General features: G+C 49.5%; 8 protein-coding genes across 8 annotated transcripts; 4 read left to right on the forward strand and 4 right to left on the reverse strand.

Moving 5' to 3' along the window:
* Nucleotides 1-627: 627 nt before the first annotated feature.
* Nucleotides 628-2311, reverse strand: phzA (putative serine/threonine protein phosphatase; the record flags this gene model as incomplete). The annotated part of the gene is made up of 3 exons (XM_057138921.1): nt 628-657; nt 753-905; nt 959-2311. 3 exons carry the CDS (start codon nt 2309-2311, stop codon nt 628-630), a joined length of 1536 nt encoding a protein of 511 aa, XP_056997128.1.
* Nucleotides 2312-4307: 1996 nt separating this feature from the next.
* Nucleotides 4308-4701, reverse strand: N7520_004988 (LSM domain-containing protein; the record flags this gene model as incomplete). Its single annotated transcript, XM_057138922.1, has 2 exons — nt 4308-4499; nt 4585-4701. The coding sequence occupies 2 exons, from the start codon at nt 4699-4701 to the stop codon at nt 4308-4310; spliced, it is 309 nt and encodes a 102-aa protein (XP_056997129.1).
* Nucleotides 4702-5494: 793 nt separating this feature from the next.
* N7520_004989 (uncharacterized protein) lies at nt 5495-6166 on the reverse strand (the record flags this gene model as incomplete). Its single annotated transcript, XM_057138923.1, has 1 exon — nt 5495-6166. One exon carries the CDS (start codon nt 6164-6166, stop codon nt 5495-5497), a length of 672 nt encoding a protein of 223 aa, XP_056997130.1.
* Nucleotides 6167-6941: 775 nt separating this feature from the next.
* Nucleotides 6942-8162, forward strand: N7520_004990 (protein MEMO1; the record flags this gene model as incomplete). Its single annotated transcript, XM_057138924.1, has 3 exons — nt 6942-7096; nt 7156-7224; nt 7283-8162. The coding sequence occupies 3 exons, from the start codon at nt 6942-6944 to the stop codon at nt 8160-8162; spliced, it is 1104 nt and encodes a 367-aa protein (XP_056997131.1).
* Nucleotides 8163-9407: 1245 nt separating this feature from the next.
* Nucleotides 9408-11077, forward strand: N7520_004991 (glycoside hydrolase family 71 protein; the record flags this gene model as incomplete). Its single annotated transcript, XM_057138925.1, has 3 exons — nt 9408-9551; nt 9603-10405; nt 10459-11077. The coding sequence occupies 3 exons, from the start codon at nt 9408-9410 to the stop codon at nt 11075-11077; spliced, it is 1566 nt and encodes a 521-aa protein (XP_056997132.1).
* A 466-nt stretch (nt 11078-11543) lies between these two features.
* N7520_004992 (uncharacterized protein) lies at nt 11544-12988 on the forward strand (the record flags this gene model as incomplete). The annotated part of the gene is made up of 3 exons (XM_057138926.1): nt 11544-11604; nt 11718-12066; nt 12196-12988. 3 exons carry the CDS (start codon nt 11544-11546, stop codon nt 12986-12988), a joined length of 1203 nt encoding a protein of 400 aa, XP_056997133.1.
* A 1682-nt stretch (nt 12989-14670) lies between these two features.
* On the reverse strand, nt 14671-16056 carry png1 (peptide-N4-(N-acetyl-beta-glucosaminyl)asparagine amidase; the record flags this gene model as incomplete). The annotated part of the gene is made up of 2 exons (XM_057138927.1): nt 14671-15478; nt 15548-16056. The coding sequence occupies 2 exons, from the start codon at nt 16054-16056 to the stop codon at nt 14671-14673; spliced, it is 1317 nt and encodes a 438-aa protein (XP_056997134.1).
* Nucleotides 16057-19562: 3506 nt separating this feature from the next.
* N7520_004994 (trehalose-6-phosphate synthase) lies at nt 19563-22535 on the forward strand (the record flags this gene model as incomplete). Its single annotated transcript, XM_057138928.1, has 3 exons — nt 19563-19585; nt 19658-21011; nt 21072-22535. 3 exons carry the CDS (start codon nt 19563-19565, stop codon nt 22533-22535), a joined length of 2841 nt encoding a protein of 946 aa, XP_056997135.1.
* Between the last annotated feature and the right edge of the window lie 904 nt (nt 22536-23439).

A 23439-nucleotide genomic window follows, 5' to 3' on the forward strand; every position in this document is an offset into this window, starting at 1 on the left:
AGGAAAGTTCAATTCTGGATCAACGCCGCCTAAACGACATAATGGAGTAAAGGCACAAGGTCCCTCCAACACCAACTTCTGTCAGACAAAAAGAGTAGATACACAGAAAAGGAAATTAAGGAGTAGAGAAATGCACTGCCAGCAGCGAGGAAGCCCAAGGGCGAATCAGACCAGCTGAGCTGGAAGGGCTTATCCTCGCAGACGGCCGGAGTGGACTGAGAACATATGAGTACCCGGACACACCAGCATACTAAATAGGTGTCCAAGATACAATCTGGGATAAACCCGAACTGACTCCTGCGTGTGTGAGGAAAGAACCTCTGTTCATAGAATGCGCTAGGTTGCACACATAATGGAGATTTTTCCTGCGCGGGTCGGAGCAAAACGGATTATTTTCCATGGACTCTCACAATGGCCGGATGGAATCTGAGGCTCTAAGGCTGGAACAAAAAGTTCCTAATAAGACCTCAACCTGGGACCATGGCCTAAAAATGGCTGACAGTGCAACCACGCGGACTGGTGGAGTGAAGATCAAAGTCAATTTGTGTCGATTGCAGCGGCGACTTTGAAATGGCAATATATTGCGATGCCTTAGCGAAGACCAGTGGTTCGAAAATTATCAACAATCTAGAAGCTCTGGGCAGAGGGCGCCGCGGGCTGTAGTGAAGGGAGTTAGCAGCTGAAATGGCAAAAACGCGCAGGAGATAAGGATTTCGGCGATGCCAAGGATATTCAAGCAAGGAGGCACTTACAGGACTGCTCAGGATACTGTTCCTCTCTTTCCGACCCTTCTTGATGTGATTCTTCAAGGCCGTTGAATCCAGGGGTTTCAATAACTCGAAACTGCAAAGAAGTTCTCCAGAAACGGACATGATAGCTCCCCAGTTGTCGAACTCGCCACAATACTTTTGCAAGTTAGCCAAGCACAAGAAAAAGCAAAAACATGGCAGGAACTTACATTGGGCGCAGAAAAGACTGTCACCAAGATTCGATCCTGGTAAAACTCATAACCATCCTCCACAACCATATGAGCGCGACAGACCAAATCGAAATCGTGCCGCTGCAAAAAATTCATGATGACCTTCTTCCCAAAGCAATAGCTCACGCCACGTTCGTTGGGTTCCCAATCTTCCTCCATATCTGCGGGGTCACTCCACAAAAGGTCATTCAACAATCCATAATCAGGAACATCGGTAGGCCGGGCAATGCCCCGAATATCATCCATATGCGATAAACTAGGCGAAAGTCCGCCATGAACGCAGAAGATCTTACCGGCGACAATCGCAGCAATGGGAAGGCAGTTGAATGTGTCAATAAAGCCCTTCCAGACTTTGATGTTGCACCGTCGCTTACACTCGTCATAAAATCCATAAACCCGAGTGACGTTGGCACACTCGTGGTTACCGCGAAGCAGGAAGAAGTTCTCTGGGTACTTGAGCTTATAGCAGAACAAAAGCAAGATAGTCTCCAGACTCTGCTTTCCGCGGTCGACATAGTCACCTAAGAAGAGGTAGTTCGACGCCGGTGGGAATCCACACATTTCGAAAAGGCGAATCAAATCGGTATACTGGCCATGGACATCGCCAACAACCTTGACAGGTGCAGACAGCTCCAATAGCGCAGGCTGAGAAAGCAAGAGTTCCCGGACCGCCGAGCAAATGGCCGTGATCTCAGCATTCTTTAGACAGACGGTCTTGGTGACTTTAGTGGAGTATCCAGCATCCAAGAGTCGTGTGATCATGTCATCCAGGTCAATGGACTTCAAGGCGCCCATTCCCATGCCTGGAGACCCGGAGGTCTCAACCGGAGCATTCATGATGAAATCCAAGATTGGATTGAGCTGGTTCTCTCGCTTCATCAAGATGGATTCGCCGACAACAGGAGTGGTGGTAGGTGCACCTTGAGGCGGGCCATCAGACACATGATCCACCTCGCCACTCTGCTGCATTGCGTTCACATCTTTATGACCTCGCTTTAAGCTTGAGGATAGGGATGGGGATGGCGGAGGCTCGGGGGAGCCTGTTCGTGAGGGAAGTTCAGACCCAGGAGAAGGAAGACCGGCATTGGAGCCCGGTCGGCTGCCAAACGACTTTGTCGACCCCGCATCTGATTTATCCGGTATACTATCGGTCTGGGAGAGGGCGGTAGTCGAGCCTCGGGGGCTATCGGAGCCGCGGCCGCCAGGAATCTTCGAGCGAATCGAACCACGGAAGGAACGAATTGATTCCTTGGTGTCTGATTTCGAAAAGGACGGGTAGGATTGCAACGAGTCACCGGGGCCCCCGTTGCTCTTGGAATGCGACTGACCCATAACTGCGAGGCTGGGATGTCTGCCAAGCTTGGGATCGCACGAACAGCGGACGTTCAAGCCGCTATGCCGAGAAAGAGCCCCCTGTGTATTGGAATGTCTTGGCTTCCAGGTCCCAGCAAATTCGGTCTCAATGAGGGGTATATTAAGCTCGTAGATATCCCCCTGGGTGGATATGGACTTAAATTTTGGCTGGCGGTTCCACGAGGAAGTTTTCTTTGTCTTGTCTTGGCGGGAGCTCAAGGTCTTCGGGTTGTTCGGGAGAAGAAATAACTAAGCGAGTGGGCGCTTTCAAGTAGGTAATGGCAAACAACAGGGCTAGCTGGAGCGCCTACAAAGGATAGAGGTGGGTGGAAGGAGCTTGAGGGGGCCTGAGGAAGAGGTGGAAGGCGAAGCTCCGAGGCTTGCGGGCGTGGAACAGAAGCTTCCTCCTACACGAAATTAGTCGGCGGGTTGGTTCTATGATGACTCGTGAGGGGACAGGGCTGAACTCCACAGAATCCAAGTGAGCATGTGGAAGTTGAGGCGAAAGCAAGGGAGGTTATAATTGCTGGGGAAACTCTGTGGTGGATTTGGGGTGTGGACGGGGCGGGTGGAGGAATGCGTCATTATGTACGGGGATTTTGAACGAGGTATTTCTCCCACATAAATTGACAAACCAGGAACGTCAACAAGAATGAAGCATGACTCACCTAAGTTATTGATTTCCCACTTAATCAAATGTAAAGGGATGATGCCAGGGAAAAGAAAAATGGAAAGAGGGGAATATGTGTAGAAGGGGGGGGATGGAGTAAAACCTAGGTCTAAGTAGGGTGAAAGTACTCCGCCACCGCTAATGCGTGAAAAGATACTTAGACGATACACAGCTGTCGTCCGGTTCTGGCCACAGCTGGACTTGTTTAGCTAATCACGGATCATCGCCGGGCCGATGGCTGCCTAGATGGCCGTTTTTTATTATCTTGTGATATATTTATAGCGATGAGTTCATGACTTTTTTTTAGACTTTGTATTGATGTCGTTAGGGCATTTAAATTTTGTGTGAAATAAAGATACACAGTAATTATTATCAATATGAAGATACAATTCTGTGTGGCAAATTGAGAATTCCACCACTCCTCATCCTTCCGATAAGCGACCACGTCCCAGATCCCCATCTTACCACACCTCCAGATTGTGATTCGGCCTGGCCTGGGACTGTGCGAAGGGTAGTGCAGGGCCAGCATCTTGGTGGCTTTCTCGAACCAACCGGGGGGCAAGAGGGGATTAAGAGCTTAGACTCCACTAAGGCTCCCTATCAGAAGTAGCGGGGAAAGACAACACTAGCTTCTCCGTGTCTATCTCGCGCCACCATCTCAAAAACCTAATGACACAAAGAAGAAAATTATCAAGTCGCAGCAGGTTTCACACAGTACACTGCAACCCTATAAATTTCCTGCAGTGATCAATGAAAATGGGGATGAGTAGAAACACGCGGAAGCCTCTTTCTCCATGCATGGCTCGCACGTTATCACACATTTTGGGCAGGAGCCGCAGACAATCTTGGTACTGCATAAAAGATGATAGCTCCTGCATGCATGCCAAGGTGGGGAGACTCTCATGGCAGAGACACCGCCTTTTCGCCCTCCATCCATAGCACTGAATATCCAGGATTGACCTTCCAGAAATGGTCCCAGTGGCTGGCCCTTGACATCGGGGCTATTGGCCAAGATCAGTTGCTGCGATGCAGCTGTCGTGTCTTCCATGCCACTTTGATAGACCATCAAGCATAGACGCTTCCCAAGGCGCCTTGGCAGCCCCACGTTGAACCTCGTGCTAACCGCCAAGCAGGAACCAAGGTAATGCACTGGGTGTAGGGCAGATTCTGGGGCCACCTAGCAAGGGTCTGACAAATGATTTTCGATTGGTGGGGTCCCGATGTGTGATAATATTGCCAGCCTACTCTGATTGGAATAGGGAACGTATCAGGCGTCTCGTGGGCACGAGCTCAGGCTGAAAGGATCTATTCCAGCTCGATCTTCGTAATGTGACGACCTGGCACCACAATGAGTCCAATAAGTCGGTGGGTCATGTTGACTTTCAGTGTGGCGCTTTGGGCTCCGGAGTCCTTCTCCCACGAGTCGGCGGCTGCTTGTACGGCAGAAGGGGAGGGAAGACGATATTCGAAAGAGTTGGCAAGAATAATGTTTCGGTCCTGTGACGTCGTTCCAGTCAGCCCATGGTCTTTGGTCTCACGCTTCACCATGATGTATCTCCAGCTGAGAAGATAAGAGGCTTACCGCATCAGTACACTTGAAGATGCCAACAAATATACGGCTGTCCGTCGCGTAGACTCGTAGCTGCCGACCGATCAATCCTTCCAGATATTGGACAGCTTGGTCAGCAGTCATAGCCATGCTTGAATTTGTCGGGCGCTTGTGTCGTGATTGGTACGAGGGCGAGAACTGGTGCGGTAAACCTCAAGCTTGCAAGAAACAAATAGCCGAGTTTCAGGTCTCAGCAAGATTTTGTAGTTCGGTAGGATGCTGTGGTTGTCAGTTGTGTAGCAATTGTGGGATCACAACGCGGGTTGTTGCAAGTAATGATGAGCAGCTACGGAGGACAAGTTGGATACATGCCTGAGGCCACAAATTGGTGGGGTCCACTGATGCAACAACGTCTGTATACCAGCCTCGGCAACTTGAAACAAAGAACAATTAGCTCAGTATGCTCAGAATCCACTTGTGGACTTTAGACCAGATAGCACCTGCAATTAAAAGAAACATGCATGTGCTCAATTTCTTGTTATGCCAATTCTTCTCTAACATGTGCCCAATTACTCTATCAGGTACAGGTATCCAGTACTCCAGACACATTGAATTTCTGTTTATTTTTGAAGCCTCTCCGTACACAAAGTATGCAAGGCGACAACTTTAATCCCACTTTTGTCTGAGAAAATGCAGGCGGATAAGATCACAAATAATAAGGTCTAATTCGAGTATTAACTAAGTATGTTCATTTGATTATTACGCCACACACCATCCTAGCCCACCAAAAAACACCAGATGAAAACACAAGTTCTCACAGTTAACGAGAAAAAGAAAAGAAAAGCAGCAACGAGTATTCCTCGTCTCCTGGACGACCGGAATATAGCAGCCGAGAGCAATAGTTTTTCCACCAGCGACCAGCGCCTAGTCGACGATATAAATCTCACATCCATGCCATACCTCCTACATTGGGAGACAAATTGGAGCCTTCACTGCTCTCATCTGTGTCCATATCCATATTCATATCCATATCCTGGTTGAATCCAGTACTTGTCTCACTTCCAGTCGATCCAGCACCAGCATTCATCTGCTGGAATGCCGCGCGCCGCAGGGCCTCATCCTGAGACATAATGGTCTCATTTGCACGGGGCACCAGTGCCTCACGGGAGGGTTTGAAACGGGGTACGGGTTGTGCTCGGGGCTGGAAGAATCGCAACAATGTGTGTTGTCGTGGATCAACGGTTTCGGTTTCGGGTGCGGGTGTTTGAAAGGATGGGTCTTCTTCCATGATTTCTTCACTTGTGTCCATCGGAACGGCAGGCTGTTGTTGCTGGGCTGAGAAAATCCAGCGGAGGGTTTTGGCTGGTTGCTGGTCAGCTTGGCTTGTTTTGGTGCAACGCACTGCATAGCAGTCGCGTCTGGCGATTTGCTTTTGCAGGGCAAGGTGGGTTGAAGTCTTACCATATACTACCTCCTCATTGGGGCGACCATCGCGAAATCGCTTTCTTGTCCGGCTGTTGAGGTGTTTGGAGCTATCGACCATGTCCATTTCACAGGACACGGGTGCAAATGGTATGGATGGGGTGGAGAAGGAAGCCTTGCGTTTGAGAGACATGATTATTTAGGAACAAGGCCGACCTGAAGATTGTCGAAGGGCTTAAAAGAGAGTGAATGGTTTGGCTATGGTAGAAGAGTAGAGTTGCATTTGAAGACAAGAATGGCTGGGGGCGCGGGAATGGAATTGGTCGCGTGGATCTACAGTCGCGTTTGGTTCAGATCCACGCTAGTCCGTATATGGTAATATTACCAATGGTTGCATTTCCTGGGAAGTTGAAGATTCAATTAATTTTTAATGTTTACACGGAGTATAAGTATGCTATATTAGGGAAGTAAAAAGGTACCAAGGGTGTTGCGATTACGCCCCTTACAGGTTGCTATCCTGGATTCTTTGTCTGCCCCGAGCAACCCTTCCGCAAGCAATGAAACTATGGACAAAACTCAATAAAAAATGACACTGATATAATGAATACAATACGAACTTTGGACTTTTTCGAGGTTTCAAATTATTCCAAGGTTTCTTGGGCTTATCAAATATTGCATATAAACCGTAACGACTGGCTACAGTGACCAACGGGTTCATGTATCACTTGTAATGACCCAGTCACCGGTTCCATAATTTGAGAATATCCATTTACCCCGTACCGTAGCTATCAATTCACCGAAATTAGGCAAATATTTGGACTCATTAACTTTGAACTAACCGGCATCCCGTTGGCTGGAGCGTTCGGTATCCCGCACCCTTGCTCCGCCATGACGATGGTCTCCCCCGCTTCTCCTCACTCAAACTCACCTCTATTGACCACCACTCAGCAGCTATCTTCCTCATCACCATGACTTCTAGACGCGCTTTTCACGCTGGGTCATGGTACTCGGATAGTAATCAGACCTTAACAAGACAGCTAGATGACTGGCTAGCACAGGTACCTGATACCCTGGACAATGTGGGTTCACTGCCAGTCTCGGGGGCCCGGATCATTATAGCACCGTATGTATCAATTCCTTAACAGAATCATTTTCATGGTTATTCGTTGCTAATTCAACTAGACACGCAGGTTATTCTTACTCCGGGCCTTGTGCAGCGTACGCATACAAAGCACTCGATCTGTCCAGGGCGTAAGCATGCCATCCAAGGATTTCCTGAGGTTTACTCTCTAATCCCACTCCCTTGTAGTAAACGCATCTTTGTCCTTGGTCCATCTCACCATTATTCGCTCTCAACTCTAGCCCTTCCGCAGGTCAAATCCTACTACACGCCACTTTCGAACGACCCTCTCCCACTAGATACCGAACTGATCGCCAAGCTTCAGAACACGCACACAACCAAGCCAAATGGATCCAAAGTCGGCTTTACAACCATGTCCCAGTCTGTGGATGAAGAAGAGCACAGCATCGAGATGCATCTCCCCTACATCCATCGCCTCCTCCAGCTGCAATACCCTGACACCCCAACAGCTCAATATCCCCCACTAGTCCCAATAATGGTCGGCAGCACCTCTCCAACCACAGAACAAGCGTTCGGTGCCATTCTAGCTCCTTACCTAGCTGATCCAGAGAACGTATTCGTCATCAGTTCGGATTTTTGCCACTGGGGCCTCCGTTTCCGCTACACATACTACGTCCCAGAGGCCCCAAAACCGGGGCCTGACCTTCCTTTGTCCAGTGACACTCTCCCACAGCCAGGACAGGCACATGATGACGTTCTTGAGAGCATCGCGTCCGTCTGCACAGGACATGCCCTGCGGCGCGGGGATCGCATCTCTAGCAAAGAGCCCGCGATCCACGAGAGTATATCGGCTTTTGACCTTGCCACTATGACAGCCATTACCACAGGGTCGGCGAGTACATTCCTGAATACAATTGAGCGGACCGGAAACACGGTCTGTGGTCGCCATCCTATTGGCGTTATCATGGCTGCGCTGGAGATCGTGACAGCAGACCTACCGGAATCGAAGCAAGGCCTCTTCCACTTTCTGAGGTATGAGCGTAGCTCAGATGCAGTAGACGTGAACGACAGCTCTGTGAGCTATGTTTCGGCTTTTGCGGCTCTCTAGTGGGGAACCTGGTGGATGTCCATTTGATCTTGCTGATTTTGTTCCGACCTTGAACTGGGTATCATCGTGCTGTTAGAGTTGCTCAATATAACCTTGCTGGTAATAAGATCTGAGAAACGTAGTTCAGGTTGTCTCATGCTTTCTTGGTGTTCATTCGCCTGGGCTTACGTAGATGATAGATACTTGCATTAATTGTGACTTGTCAGATGACTGTCAGGAGATATTCCACGCTTGTAGACATGTCATGTAAGTGTTAAACAAGTGCATAATTTTCCGATGACGAGCCAGCGAGGACTTGAAGGGCTTTTTGACGTGTGGAAAGTTCATCACGTCGATGCTCAAGTAAGTTAGTTTGAGAATGTTGCATGGAAACGTGGGAAACTCCGAGATGTTCACCCGTCATCCAGCGGAGCCATGGGAGTCAAGTCCAATAGGCTCAAAGATACCGATATCGCCCTTGGAATAAAATGAGATGCTGGACCTTGCACACTACACCGGTGACCCATATCCATCCCATGGGTACAACTATGTTTTGCAAGCCCGACTTGATTTAACGTCTGATCGAAGTATAAAAAGTTCTGGGGAAGGGGTTTCAACTAGAAACTTGTATTGGCGAAACGTCAAAGGCTGAAACTGATAGATTCGTTATCGATAAGGCATGAGCTATCTCGTAGATACCCGGGGCCCGGGGCCAGGGGTTACGTATGTTCCTGAACCACGATTCGTGATTCGTGAACCAGCGCATCGTAGTCGAATCAAATTAAAACTTACAGCCACTAGCAGCCATTAGCAGCCACCGTCATCATAAAACAAAGTAAGTCTGAAACACACCGATCGCCCTAGTGTTGGAGATTGATTAGGCCATAAATGCCGTTCAGCCCTTTGGCGCTTAGATGCCGAGCCCGAGCCCGTTCGTCTGACAGGTCACAGCGTGATACTGTAGCAATTGGGTTGACACTTTTTCCGGATCTCTCTAACATCGGTGGCGGCGCATACACAGGGTAGGTGTCGTGTTGGATGTTTGCCAAGTGGGATATGGAGATAACCGGTTCCTTTCAGTTTATTAGGCGCCTTCTCCTTCCTCTCCTCCTTCTCGCCATTCCTGTCTTCATTCACTCCTTCTTGATTCAAACTTTGGTAGATTTCCACTCCTTCATTCCTTACCCTACCATATCATCACATTCATTTATTCTATCGCACTCATTTATCTTACCACACTCATTTATCGAACCACAAACACCCAGTATGCTGACACGGGTCTTGTTAGCTCTTGGACTTCTAGTATCAGCCATGGCCAGTCCAGTCGCCACAGCTGCCACCTCTACAGTGACTACTTCCTCTATAGTGACTACATCAGCCGACGATAAACTTGTATTTTGTCATTTCATGGTAAACGCATATTCAACCATGTCATGAATTTTTTCATTTACATAGATCTAGGTTGGAATCACTAGCAATCGCGTAAACTCCAGCGAGTACGACGATGATATGCAACGCGCCAAAAATGCTGGCATAGACGCGTTTGCTTTGAACATCGGCACGGATACATATACCGACACTCAGCTCAAGTTTGCCTACGACTCAGCCTATAGGAATGGAATGAAGGTGTTTATTTCCTTCGACTTCAACTGGTGGAGCACAGGACAGGGTAGCGCCGTTGGCGCCAAAATCAAGGAATACGCCAGCTACCCAGCTCAGCTCAAAGTCGACGGCAAGGTCTTTGTCTCGTCGTTCTCGGGCGACGGGGTCGATGTCGATGCCATGACGGCTGCGGCTGGCCAGAGCCTGTTTTTTGCACCAAATTTCCATCCCGGGGAAGGGAACTTCAGTGCCGTTCAAGGTGCACTCAATTGGATGGCTTGGCCGAGTAATGGAGATAACAAGGCTCCAACTGCTGAGAAGCTTGTGGAAGTTCCTCATGGCGATCAGTCATATCTAGATCTTTTGGGCGATAACTCATACATCGCGCGTATGTTATCCTTTCCTCTGGATGGGACTCTGCTGACTGTTGATATAGCGGTATCGCCGTGGTTTTTCACTCATTTCGGATGCGAAGTCTCTTACAGCAAGAATTGGGTCTTCCCCTCCGACTTACTCTGGTATCGGCGCTGGCGCCAGATCCTGGCTCTTCAGCCTCGTTTTGTGGAAATTGTCACCTGGAACGATTATGGAGAGTCGCATTACGTTGGGCCACTGTCATCGCCTCATACTGACGATGGATCATCCCAGTGGGTGATGGATATGTGAGTACCTATGAAGACCTCCATAATGTTGACATCAGCACCCTAATACCAAGTCTCTCAAGGCCCCACGACGGTTGGCTAGAAATGGCCAAGCCATTCATCGCCGCCTACAAGGCCGGAAGCCTCATAGCACTCCCCTACATCGAAGAGGAGAAGTTGGTCTACTGGTACAGACCCACACTCCGGGATGTCAACTGCGACGCGACCGATACAACAATGACTGGCAGCGCCAACAACGCGAGTGGCAATTTCTTCCGCGGCAAGCCCGACGGATGGGAAACAATGGAAGACGAGGTATTTGTCGTGGCGCTACTCAAGGCCCCCGCAGAAGTCCACGTGAAATCTGGCAACAAGTCGCAGACGTTCCTGGCTCCAGCGGGGATCAGTGCATGGTCTACGCCCATGGGGGTGGGTCGACAGCATTTCGCGGTGAAGCGGAGTGGAAAGACGGTGTTGTCAGGAACCAGCCTGAAAGATATTGTTGATCATTGCATCTGCGGGATCTACAACTTCAATGCCTATGTCGGGACGCTCCCTGCCCCAACCAAAATCGACCAACTCCAGCCGGCTGGACTGGCTTCGTTATCGCAGGGGTTGAAGGTGGCATGTCCGACAAATACTTTGGGGATGACGAGTGCGTCAAGTGCGATGAGCACTCCCACTAGCGCTTGATAGCGGTGTGAAAAGGGGGCTGGTTGAGATTGGAACACATTGAAACCATTGAAATCTTTCATTTTTACTCTGTAGACTAGGGCGTTACAGTTTCAATAGGTCAGTTTAAGTGATCAAAACAATACCAATAGACCGGGTTATTATCTTGACTCCACTCGTTATCTTGATCCTTTATCATTTACCGCACACCGACTCATATCCGCGGTTGGACGAAGTTTGGCTTTGTCCTTTATGCGCCCTTTTTGTGATTTGTTTGATTTGATTTCACTCATATATGACCCCTGTTGCTGCCCATCCGGATTGATGGAAATCGTTTCAGACTCTGACCAAGCCTATGGCTTTAATCACCAGGACACGGATCCCAAGGACGAACGGAACTATTTACATATATGAATTGTCAAATCCATTTCATTGAGCATTGACAGCATTCAATCCATACCTTTATATCCCGTGGGAATCTACAGCAATGGCCCGCATAAAAGCAGGTGTGTTCTCCTGGGAAGATGTCCTCGCCCAACGATACCAGAGTCAGTACCCCCATGCGCTCTTACAATCTTACAATAACAACCATTATTACCTTGTCCACTACCCGAAAACCATAGAGCTCCTTGGGATGGAAACAGCTAAACGGGACTACTAGGCAACAAACCCCCTCCCCTCTCACGGTCTCGTTGCCGAATTCTCCCGACCACCCAACTACAGCCCCAAAGCCGTTTACTATCGCGCCTCTCCCCAGAACTCCGCTTGATGATATGGGAAATGGTCTTCGGGGAACAGCGACTACATATCATCCAGCGCAACAACCAACGCCTTGGCTATATCGTCTGTCCACTCGGGACCCACTCTGATAACAGGGCACGCGATCGCGATCGCAATCGCGATCCCTTCTGCGAGATCTGTCACGGGCATGGGATTCCCCAACCCGTGAAAGAGGGCGATCTCACCCATAAAACCAAGCTCCTCAGTCCCGCATTAACATGTCGGCAAATGTACGAGAACAACCCCTGATGCACTCCATTAATTCGTTTTCGACGGAAACATTCCACAGTCCACAATTCACAATAAAAACAAATTGAACTAGAGTTCATATTCATATTCTTATCCTGACCCCAATCCAGGTACCACGAATCCATCCACCTCCTCTACACACTCAACACTTTCGAATTCAGTAACCCCTGGTCCCTACCATATATGCGCCCTACCATCCCCGCAGAGCACTGGGATTGCATTCGCAATGTCGAGCTACGCTGGTCTTTCCAGGGCCACTGGCTCCCAAGTAAAGATCCCGTGCGCACAATCTACGTCTCTGCCGGACGGGCTCAATGGCTTGAGACATGTCGCGCATTAGCGCGGCTGCCTGCATTACAGTCATTTGTGCTCGTCTTGGGTGGGACATGGTTTAGTGAACCGATAGAGAGATTACCGGTGTTTTTGGAGCCGTTGAGGGGATTAAGGGTGGGTTTGCAGGGGCAGGATCAGTATAAGTATGAGGGGATTGAAAATGAGAACGAGAAGGTGAGCTTGAGCTTGAGCTCTAGCTCTAGCTCTAGCTCAAGTTTCAGTTCCAGTTACAGCTACGGCTCCAATTCCAGCTCCAGCTCCAGCTCCACTGTCAGTCTTAATGTAGATGGGGATGGGAGTGGGGATGTGGCTGTGGACGTTGGTGAAGGTGTGGGCGTGGGTGAAGCGAAGGCGAAAGCAAAAACAACCACCATCCTACACTCATACTGTTCATTCTACAACTCGCTACCAGCACCATCCGCAGCTAACATACCAGCACCATTCAAGACAGACGGACTAACGGCTTGGGAACTGCGTCTACAAGGGCAGCCGTACTATGTGCACGAGCTAGGTCGTATGGGCGATGATCTTCGACGGAGGGGGATCGACTGTTGTATCCAGTCGACGTGAGGGCTGAGAGGTGCTGTTGTGTAAAGGTTTTATTCCATGTGGGCACGGATCACTTTATGCCCGATCACCTCGTTTCGGCTTCCCTGGATTAGCGACATACCTCGGGGACGGCGAGTGGATTCATTCGAGTATGCAAACTGAGCTCATCATTACTCTCTAGGGCTCTTTGTAGGGTTCTAGGGTTCCAATATAATGGATTCTCTTCGATCATACGTGCCATTGATCTTGTCTATGAAATGTGGAGAATGGATTCTTGGGTGCTTATCTTGACGAATAACCTTGGAAATACAATGCAAATGCAAATGCCCTGCTACCTAATGCAAGTTCCATGCTGTATAACCTCTACTTCAACAACCAGCCCGAAGGATTGCGCAATATCATACCGGAAATATGGGTCCTGGCGCAAGGGATTCTCTACATCATATCCGTACATTCTCGTAGAACATTTTGGAATCGGAATCCTTGGAGAAGTGTTGGATCAATTGCTTGGCCCTTTCTGCTTAATCTAGCCATGATACGTACTTCAGAAAACAAATCAAGGAAATGGACAACAACGCGTAACCCCTATTCCGTAACCCTAAAGCCCGTTTCTGTGAGACCCTGGACCCACTTGGATTTCGTCTATAAATAAGTGGGGCCGTGCACTGCCTTATGGGTTCCACCAGGGCTGAGATGAAGATACAGTGAAGGAAGAGAATATTATCATATAGTAAAGTTAATAGAAGGGAGATGAGGGGAGAGGAGGAGAAGAGAAGCAATGGAAACATTGGAAGAGTTTTGTTTATTCTCATGAATTGAAGGATTACGTGCTTCGCATTGACTCCACTGAGTCCATCGGGCCCACCGGGTGTGGCAGGCGCTAAGAGTCTCATCGCGGGGGAGGATCGCACATCCTAATCAAACGTATTTTTGGGTATTTTACGGTTCCTGGATAAGGTCCTGGTTAATAATTATTATGACCAGGTCCATGTTTATGTATACTAGTTTCATAAGGGGTTTGTCAAAATTAGAATATTGTATTGTGTAGAATTGTAGGTATAAAAGAAAAGTTAATGTCTGAAAAGATCGCTATAAAGAAAAAGAGAACATGTCTCGTGTGCCCGAAGGCTAATCCCAAAGTCGTCACCACTGGCGCCGTGCAAAGCCATGCCCAAGCCAAATCCATGATGCGAAACCAGATGAAAATGAAAGACCCATTTGTTGGTAGACCGGTATAAAAATGCAAGACTCCATAATTATCTTGCTCCAGGTGATATCCAAATATAAGGAAATGATAAAAAGATAGATCGGATCAAAGACCGTCAAAGGGGTGTATGATGGTAGTGATCAGTGTGAGCATGTTCCGCCAACTCGAAGTCGGTCATTTGAACAAGCCCGAAGTGGTCCGAGTTCGGGGGTCGCTGTCGCACTCTGGTATCTGACCAGTAGTGCCGTGGCCACAAGTCGAGAGGATGCTACGACGTTGTTTGTGACCCGGCGCGACGTACCCTCCGATCGGATGAGGGTGAAAGGGGTGAGGCCGTTCGATATGGTCGAAGGCGTCCGGCCAAACCTCTCATCAGCTTAGCTGAGGAGGCTGGGAGGGGATCGGGTCGCTTGAGCGGTCGACAAGATTAAAGGAATCCAAGGAAATTCAAAATCCCAGAAAAAAGAAAGTTCTATCCGACTCTCTTGTTTTCTTTTTACCTCCCGCCGGGCGACCGGTCGGGGCCTGAGTGACCGTGGCCTTGAGTTGCGAGCCATTCGGTGGAAGTTTCCTGCAGGGCATCGGCGTGCTTCTGCTCGTGAGCCCGGGCAGTCATGCTGCGTGGAAGAAGGTTGTTAATCTCAGCCGCCATGGCAGCAGCAGTGTAAGCTCGGAATTCGCGCTCTTCCCGCTCGTCCTCCTTGATCAAGCGAGCCTGGTCGGCCTTGGACATATTTTCTCGGCGTTTACGTCGGATCTCGTTGATGGACCAAAGAACCACTTCCTCGGAAGTGCGGTTGCGAGGGCTCCCATTCTTGTGGAAGTTTCGAACATAGCGGCGGGTGACATCAGTGGCTCCGTCAATGGAGAAAGCCACACAGTAAGAGATCTTGCGACCCCATCCCTCGGTGTATAGACGAGGCTGGTCCCAGGCGCCTTCGCACGCATCCACGTGGACCCATCGTCGCTGGTGCTCAGAGTACACCTCAGTCCAGACGTGATCCTCCGAGTTCCAGACCCAACGGACCCGAGCTCCGACCGCGCGACACAGCATGCTGAAGCAGTTGGCCCATTCGCCAACTCGGCCTCGACGCGTCTGCAGCAATTGCCAGACATCAGAGTACCGGGGGAATCGTTCGTAGGCACCGCAGGACGCTTCTGAGCAGCGGTACAATTCTACGCGGGTGGCTCCACGGGCGGTTTCATCGGGGCTGGGTGGGGTCATGCCCTGAGCGATGGTCGGCATGTAACAACGCGAGCATGGGGGGTTATTGACGAATTGGAAGAAAGACGACTTGAACCATCTGCGAAACAAGGGATGTTAGTGGCGAAGGTCAGGGTGGGTCGATGGGGGTCTAGAGTTCTCCACGAACCTCAGCAATGCTCGGATCACACAATCCTGGTATCCCCATTCCGGCTTTCCATTCGTACTAGCCGCCTGTGCTTGCATAATCGAGCTTTCCTCCTCGGCCTCCGAATACAGACGATCAAGCGGAATGATGCAAAGGGCCTCATCCAGTAGTCCAGGGTTCTCGTATTTGGTGGGAGTGACGGAAAGACCCTTCAACAGATTAAAGAACTTCAATGAGGCGGCATCCTGAGGTGGTGAAGGCATAATGGGAAGACCCTTGAGCGCATTAGACTTCGGGGCGGGTGGTTGTGAAGACGGGTTCGGCGAAGCGCCAAAGGGCGGCGGCGGAGGTGCTCGAGAGGGTGGCGGAATGGAAGAGTTGGTGGGCGCTGGTGATCGAGAAGCGCGAGATTCTTGTAACTGATTAAATCGTTTTTCGCGCATCAACTGTTCGAATTCACGGCTCAGGGCGACAGCGTCATAGTTGTTAGAGCCAGGCTGGGGAGCCTGCTGTTGTCTGCCGTCCGCCATGGTATCGGAGTGGAAGAGTCACCGGGGCGGCAGACTCGGGAAATCTTCTACTCCAGGGTTAAAAGACAAAAAGACCCTAAGGGGAGGGTTTTGAAGAATAAGAGGGAAGAAGGAGGTTTAGGTAGGAAGAATAGAAGAATATGTGGGCAGGTATTACGGAGGGATACAGCGGTATTACGAGCGTCGTCAGCGCCTCGCCCCAATCATGGGCCCCGCGCCCAAGCCGCGTGTGCGTAACGGAAAGGAGCCAAGAAAAAGACCCTTTTTCCCGTAATTTTCCCTTTGCACACGTACTCTTTCTTGACTTGGCACCTTGCGACGCACGGGGGTTAACCTCTCTATTTTTTCCTCTTTTCGGCTTGTTCCGATTTTAGGTCTTTATTCTATGCCTTCACTAATCTACTAGTAGACTAGTGAGCTAGTAAACTGGGTTAAAGTGGGAAATTAATGTATACTGTGTAAGATTCCTCTATACAGATCATGTCGTCAGTATGAGCATATGTGAAGATCTCATCCCGTGTCTTGAGTACAGTATACGCGTTCGAAAGCCTCCAATTTCCATTTTCCATTTTCTCTTTGGGGGAAAGTTAACTGGTGGCGGAGACGCGCAAGCATCCGTCTTGGCACTTGGTATGATCGGGCTAGAGCCTCGTTTGGGTTCCACCAAGCTAACCCTATTTGGGGAACAAACTTACTTAGTCATGCGAGATGATCCAATCTAGACATGCTGACAACGTAGTGGACTAAAGTGGATCCTGAAAGACCCAGGGGGCTTGGCATCGTCGCAACTCCATCTGTGGTATGAATGTTCCTAGGGAGATGCAACGTTATATGTGTAATTGAAAAGTTCTAGATACGTCTGAGCTTATAGCTTTTCCCATGTTATCATTCCCTTTTTTTTCCCCCTGGTTAACCCCAAATTGAACCCGCAGGAAAACCTCCGGTTAAATTGGACCCTGAGAGGGCACACTCGGTCAGGGTCGACCCATCTGGTTATCTTCCCATGATTCGCAAGCTTGCGCTTCGTTCCGACAATCAATACCCACCGACACGTTTCCCTTGGAGTCATCGATTACTCATCCTTAACATGGGGAATATTGGAGTATTCATTTCTTTGGTACTGATGGAGGTGTTCGGTAGTCGGTATTTTATGTATTCTAATTTTAACATGATCTTCATGACTCGGTCCAAAACCCGACCGGCGTTTCAAGTGTTTCATGCTTAACCCGAACATAGCCACCCCATCAGCTCATGTTCAAATTCCTATATAAGTAGTATGTGAGTCTTTCGTTCGTAGTACAAAACTTGCATTTCTTCACCCCAGAAACCCGATTATGCACGCTAGTCATGATGGCGTGACGGGCTAGCTTACGCAAAGCACCACACAAGCGCATTCTCTGTACTTCGTACGTCGTACACCGTATAACTACGTGCCCTGTCCACGCCAATCCTATAATTTACGCGAGGCTAAGCCTACGTATGATGCTCTGGGCGAAACCTTGGAATTCATGCAAGGAACTGTGCTAGTGTAGCCTTAGCAGGCATATGGGGAAAGCTAAGCAAGCCCCTCTTCTTCCGGGAAAAGTCAACTCCGTCTGAAGTTGGGTTCATCTTGCCGACCGAGCCAATTCGATCTCTCCCCACGCCAAGAGCCAAGAGCCGTCATTACAAAAACAAAACGCATGGACCAAATTCAATCCGGCTAAGAGACTGCTTGTCTTCGTGATGTGACGTATGAAACTTTGCAGCCATCTGAATGCTTGGAAAACTTCGAATTCGACTACGACTACGCTGTCTGACGACCGTCGTGATGGGCGCTTGGCACGGGATCCTGTGACTAATTTAGCGAATCTTCCTGGATTTCTGCTTGGTATTCACGGCATTTCACCGCAATTTGACGCGTTCTTGTGGTCCATCTTGATCTCCATGTCATCAGCCCAGCATAAGACACGCAATACAGCGGAGATGATATGCAAAGATTGACGGTCTACTCCTGATCAACCTGGGAACATCCAATATGTGCACCGTACATATACTTATACAGTAGGTAACCCATTTGCATGACGTGATTCCAATTATTGAAGCATGCAACAGATTCAATATCTGCATGTTTTACAATTTTTTCCTCCATCGAGTCATGTGGCCCACTAGTGACACTACCGCGCGTTAGCTCTGCGCTTCCGCGTCACCCACCGGGTCTGCGTCGACTTACGTGCTCTTTGACTAACCCTTTTCTGTGAATGGATCCTAAAGATTTTATTTTTATATTTCCTACTTGGGAATGGTTTGTCTATTTTTTCAAGCCTCCTCATCTGGATCCACGGTACTCCGTAATAACTATATCTTTGCGGGTCCCTTCGCATATCAGGGGTGATTTTTATCTCGCTTGACGACGAAGCCGATGCCATTATTAGTGGATTTCGGTATTCGGCATGGGCTTGGTGAACGAACACCTAAGCTCTTGATCTCCGTACCTGGATGAGTCTTTGTGAAATTCAACCATGGTCTTCAAGGCTTGGGCTTTGTTTGACTTGGATTGCTTCGACGCTTTTGTTATTAACGGAAAGTTTCATGATAGCTTACGCGCTGGCCAAATGTTGGAAGTTGTCTCCAAATTGAAACTGATACTTGCCCCACTCGTCAACGATTTTTGATGTCCGAGACCTTGTTTCCTGGCAGGCTTGCTCCGCGGAGGCTTCCTGTTCGAAATATACTGAGTAATATGAATTACCTTGGTTATTTTCCTTATTCTCAATCTACTACAGAGTACTCTACTCTACTGACGCAGGTCAGCACGTGAAACAGATAGGCTATCTGATCCGTTGCCAGTTGGGAAACTTCATACTGTGCAGTCGAGTATCCAATCGATGTGAAGACCTTAACTCCTTGTACAGAGTCAGTTATATGACTCATGTTAAGGCTTTTCAGCATATGTACACCTGGCAGGCTTGGCTATCACCATTGGGCCGCTTTAAAACCAGGGTATGGTTGGCCACCAGTACCCGGGGGAATATTCCGAGCTGCTTGTGCCTGAACTGGGGTTGGGCCACATGCAAGACATACAGAGAGGATTGGATATGGTTTCAACAGCTGTAGGCTTCCCCATCGAGTATTTGGTGAGATTGCGAAATGAAACCCTTCTGGCTTCAACGGTAACATCGTTGGAATGAGCCCGATTCAACCCGAGCATCATCTATATCTCTTTAATATCACATTCACCTCGGGATAATTTCGGACTACAGCAGTCCGGGTCTGCGCGCGACCATTAGAGGGTATAGCGCTGTGAGGTATATGCACCCTGCGCAAAATGTCGGGCAGCCAGAGCCAAAGCGGAGAGGAACTACAGCGGCCTTTGCTCCGATATATAACATTTGCCGTCACTTCCTTCATAGACCCTCACCTAGAATTGAGACTTCACCTTCATTTTCCCCTCTTATACCCAAAATGCATCACGCGCAACAGTAGTCTCGACTGTCCACCCCTACAAGGCCCACATCATTCCCAAGATGACGGTTTTTATCGCATCCCTGTAAGTCTCCGCTTTCTCGGGACCCCGCAATTCGGAAACATATGAACTAAACGTTACACATCCATGTTTTAGGTTCCTCCCTTACACCATTGACTTTAAGTCAACGGGTTTGAAGAGCACCAAGTTACTTCGTCGGAAGTCTTCACATAGCTATGCAGCCGTTGATGGGTCCGGTGCTATGCCCATTATTGGTCGCCTGGCTGAATCCCACAAGCCTCGACAAAGGTCCGCGAGCCTGGAACTTACCCCTGGAGCGACCACGGAAGATGAGAAGGTTTTTAAAGCATACGTATCACATTCAGCAGGGGAGATACCCTTGGCCGATGATCCCAACGGTCCAGGCCCCAACGAGCCTCGAGCCGTCCCGTGGGGCCAGAGCCGCAAGTTCAACCAACCTCGCTCAAAGGCGATTATCCACCCCGAGCCGTCTATTCTGAGCCGCCCAGCCTCCCGACAGGAATCAAAGGAATCTGCCTTTTTGAATGGTGGGGGCGTCCTCCCCCCTGTCCCCACAGAACTAGGCAGCCCTCGGGCGCTACTCTCTGCCGAGGACTGGGTGGTCAAGGCAGCAGAGCAGGGAAACGGAGGTCTCCACAATGCCATAAACGCTGCGGCAGAGGCAGGCTTCCTCGAGAACAAGATGTGGGTGGGGACTCCAGGCATGCCCACAGACACGCTGACAGACATGACGCGACACCTCATCGACGAGACCCTCAGGAACGATTACGAGTCCCTGACTGTATTCGTAGGCGACAGCGAATTCGAAGGCCACTATACGCACTTCTGCCGCTCTGTGCTCTGGCCTGCTCTTCACTACCAGATGCAAGAGAGCCCACGTCATACTGCGTACGATGACTACTCCTGGAAACAGTACCTCAAGGTGAACGAGGCTTTCGCCAACACCATCGCGAACCACTGGCGCCCCGGGGACACCATCTGGGTGCATGATTATCATCTTCTCGCACTCCCTGCACTTCTGAGGAAGAAGCTACCTCGGGCGAGAATTGGGTTCTTCCTTCACTCGGCCTTCCCCTCGTCTGAGGTCTTTCGTTGTTTGAATTCGCGCGATGCGTTGCTGGATGGTCTTCTCGGAGCGGATCTGATTGGTTTTCAAACCGAAGAATACTGCTATCATTTCATTCATTCCTGCAGTCGACTTCGACAATTGCAGGTTTCGGTCGATGGTGTACAAGTCAATCATCGATTTGTGCGAGTCAAGAATTACCCCTTGGGAATTGACTATCAGTCGCTCAACGTATTACGTCAATCCATTGAGGTTAAAGACTGGATTTCAAGTATTGACGAGAAATACCGAGGGAAGCATTTGATCGTAGCTCGCGATCGGCTCGATGCACCCGGCGGTATCAAGCAGAAGCTTCTGGCCTATGAGCTCTTTCTGGAGAGCTATCCGAAGTGGAGAGAGAATGTAAGCTAATATCAATTCCTCGGTCTCAGTTGATCTCGATTTCTAACCTCATTTACACAGGTGGTCCTTGTCCAAGTGGCATCGTCGGCATCGGAGATACCTCAGCTAGAAGCTCAGGTCTCAAAAGTGGCAATGCGAATCAATTCAATCTATTCAACTCTCACCCATTCACCTCTTGTTCTTCTGAAACAGGACATCAGCTATTCTCAATTCCTGGCACTGCTGAGCGTGGCAGAGATCTACATGGCCACTAACCTTCGTGAAGGAATGAACCTCACAAGTCATGACTTTGTTCACTGCCAAGATGGCCAACTCGTTTCCCAGAAACACGGCTCCCTAATATTGAGCGAGTTCACGGGCAGTGCATCCATCTTCCATGGCCATGAGCTCCTCGTCAACCCATGGGATTACAAACAGTGCGCCGATGCGATTAACATCGCACTTGAAATGTCACCGGAGCGGAGAAAGCAAAACTGGGAGTTTCTCCTTGACCGCAAAGCCCCCCACACAGCACTGGCCTGGTTCTCCTCCATTCAAAGCGCACTCACCGAAGCCCACAGCATGCAACAGTCTCGCGAGACCCACGCCGTTACCCCCCTCCGCCTAGACACCCTCCAAGAATCCTACCAAGCCGCCCAGAATCGCATCTTTTTCCTCGAAGACGGCGCGACCTTCATCCCCGACAAAACTCACCCATCCACAGAAGCAACTGACCTTATTCAAGCCCTAGTCCTCGACCCCAAGAACACAGTCTATCTAACTAGCAAGAACAGCCCCGAGCATCTGGATGAAGCAGTCCGCACCCTTCCACCGTGCATCGGGCTAATTGCCGAAAATGGCTGCTTCGCTAAACCCAGCCGCCAACTCACATTCTCCCCAGAAGAAAAAGATAAGAATCCATGGGAGGCCCTCGTCGACGTTGACAGCACAAGCGACTGGCGCGCCGGCATCCGCAAGGTAATCGAGTACTTCCAAGAACGCACAGAAGGCAGCACAATCGAAGAGCGCCGCTGTTCACTAACATTCGACTACACTCACGCGCTTGATCGTGACACCGCCGCCCACCAAGCCTCCGAACTAGCGGACCAGATCAATGGCGCACGCGGCAGTGAAGCCATCCGTGTCGTACGGAACACGAGCGCCGTGAGCGTTGAGCCCCTACATGCCTCCAAAGCTGCTGCGGCCTCAATGCTGCTAGATCGCGTACCGGCTGAGAAGTCCCCAGACTTTATCTTTGTGGCGGGCGGAGCGCGTGGAGATGAAAGCTTGTTCCGGTGGGCGAATCAGTTGACTGGTGTGCAGGAAGCCAAAGCCAAAGCCAATGGCAATGGCAATGGAAATAAAAATGGAAACGGAAACGGAAACGGACATAGAGAGATGACTGTCACGACAGTCACAGCTGGCACACATGCTACTGAAGCGAGTGCCATCCTGCCCACTGGACTGTCACTGCTGGATGTGTTGCGGCTACTGGTGTTTCCGTATCTTGTTGACGTGGCTTCGGGATGCGGAGATCTCACGTAGGAAAGATGACTGATACTGATAGGATGTCTCCAGGGTTCATTACTTACTTGTTTCTCTCTAGTCTTTTTGTGTCTTTTCTTATCTGTCGGTCTTTTCTGGGTTTATATCTTAGTCCAGATGTCTGTTACTGGAATATGTATATTCCTGCTGTATTATCGAAGCAAACACGGACATGGTTATGGATATGGAGACCTTTACCCATAGGAACTATTTGAAAGAAATGGTTGAGAATCGCGCTTGTCTTGCGTAATGTCTGGTAATCTCCAAGACTGTTAGGACGTGAAAGTAACTGTGTCTGAGGGCCGAGGGTCGCCCAAATACTTAACCCTGGTAGCCCTGGTCTAACCGACCCTACCCATAAGTAGAGGGAGCATATGCACTAGCGTATTCCTTCAAGCGAGCAGACATAAATCAATCAACATTCAATGACTCGATTTTTAGTGATCACTCGAATGGTATCAAAGTAGCCAATCCCAGAATTCCCAGAACCTAGCGTCCCTAAAATATCGAACATCCGAACTAAACATACACATGGAGCAAATACATGTGGATCGTCAGAGAAAACAACATAAATCAGGAATCATCCTCTCAGGAATGAACATGAGTAATAATGACGAAAGACCAAAAAGCAGGGGGTAAAACGCGCCGCGCCAAATACAAATGAAACCCACCATATGAGAACAAAGAAATCAGATCAGATTCAGGCTCGACTTCGGGTTCAGGTTCAAGTTCAAGTTCAAGTTTAGATTCGTCCCTGAGTGAGCGCAATGCAGGGTCCTAACAGAGATATGGATAGGGATAGAAATGCGAGGGGCGCTATGTATGGCAGTGAATGTTGAAACAAACTGAACCAAGAGGATTATTCGGGGTAGAGATCCACTCTACACGCGAAATAGCCCTGAGA

Source organism: Penicillium odoratum, assembly GCF_028828045.1.
Source record: "Penicillium odoratum strain IBT 22623 chromosome Unknown utg000004l_segment0_segment0, whole genome shotgun sequence".
Taxonomy (NCBI): domain Eukaryota; kingdom Fungi; phylum Ascomycota; class Eurotiomycetes; order Eurotiales; family Aspergillaceae; genus Penicillium; species Penicillium odoratum.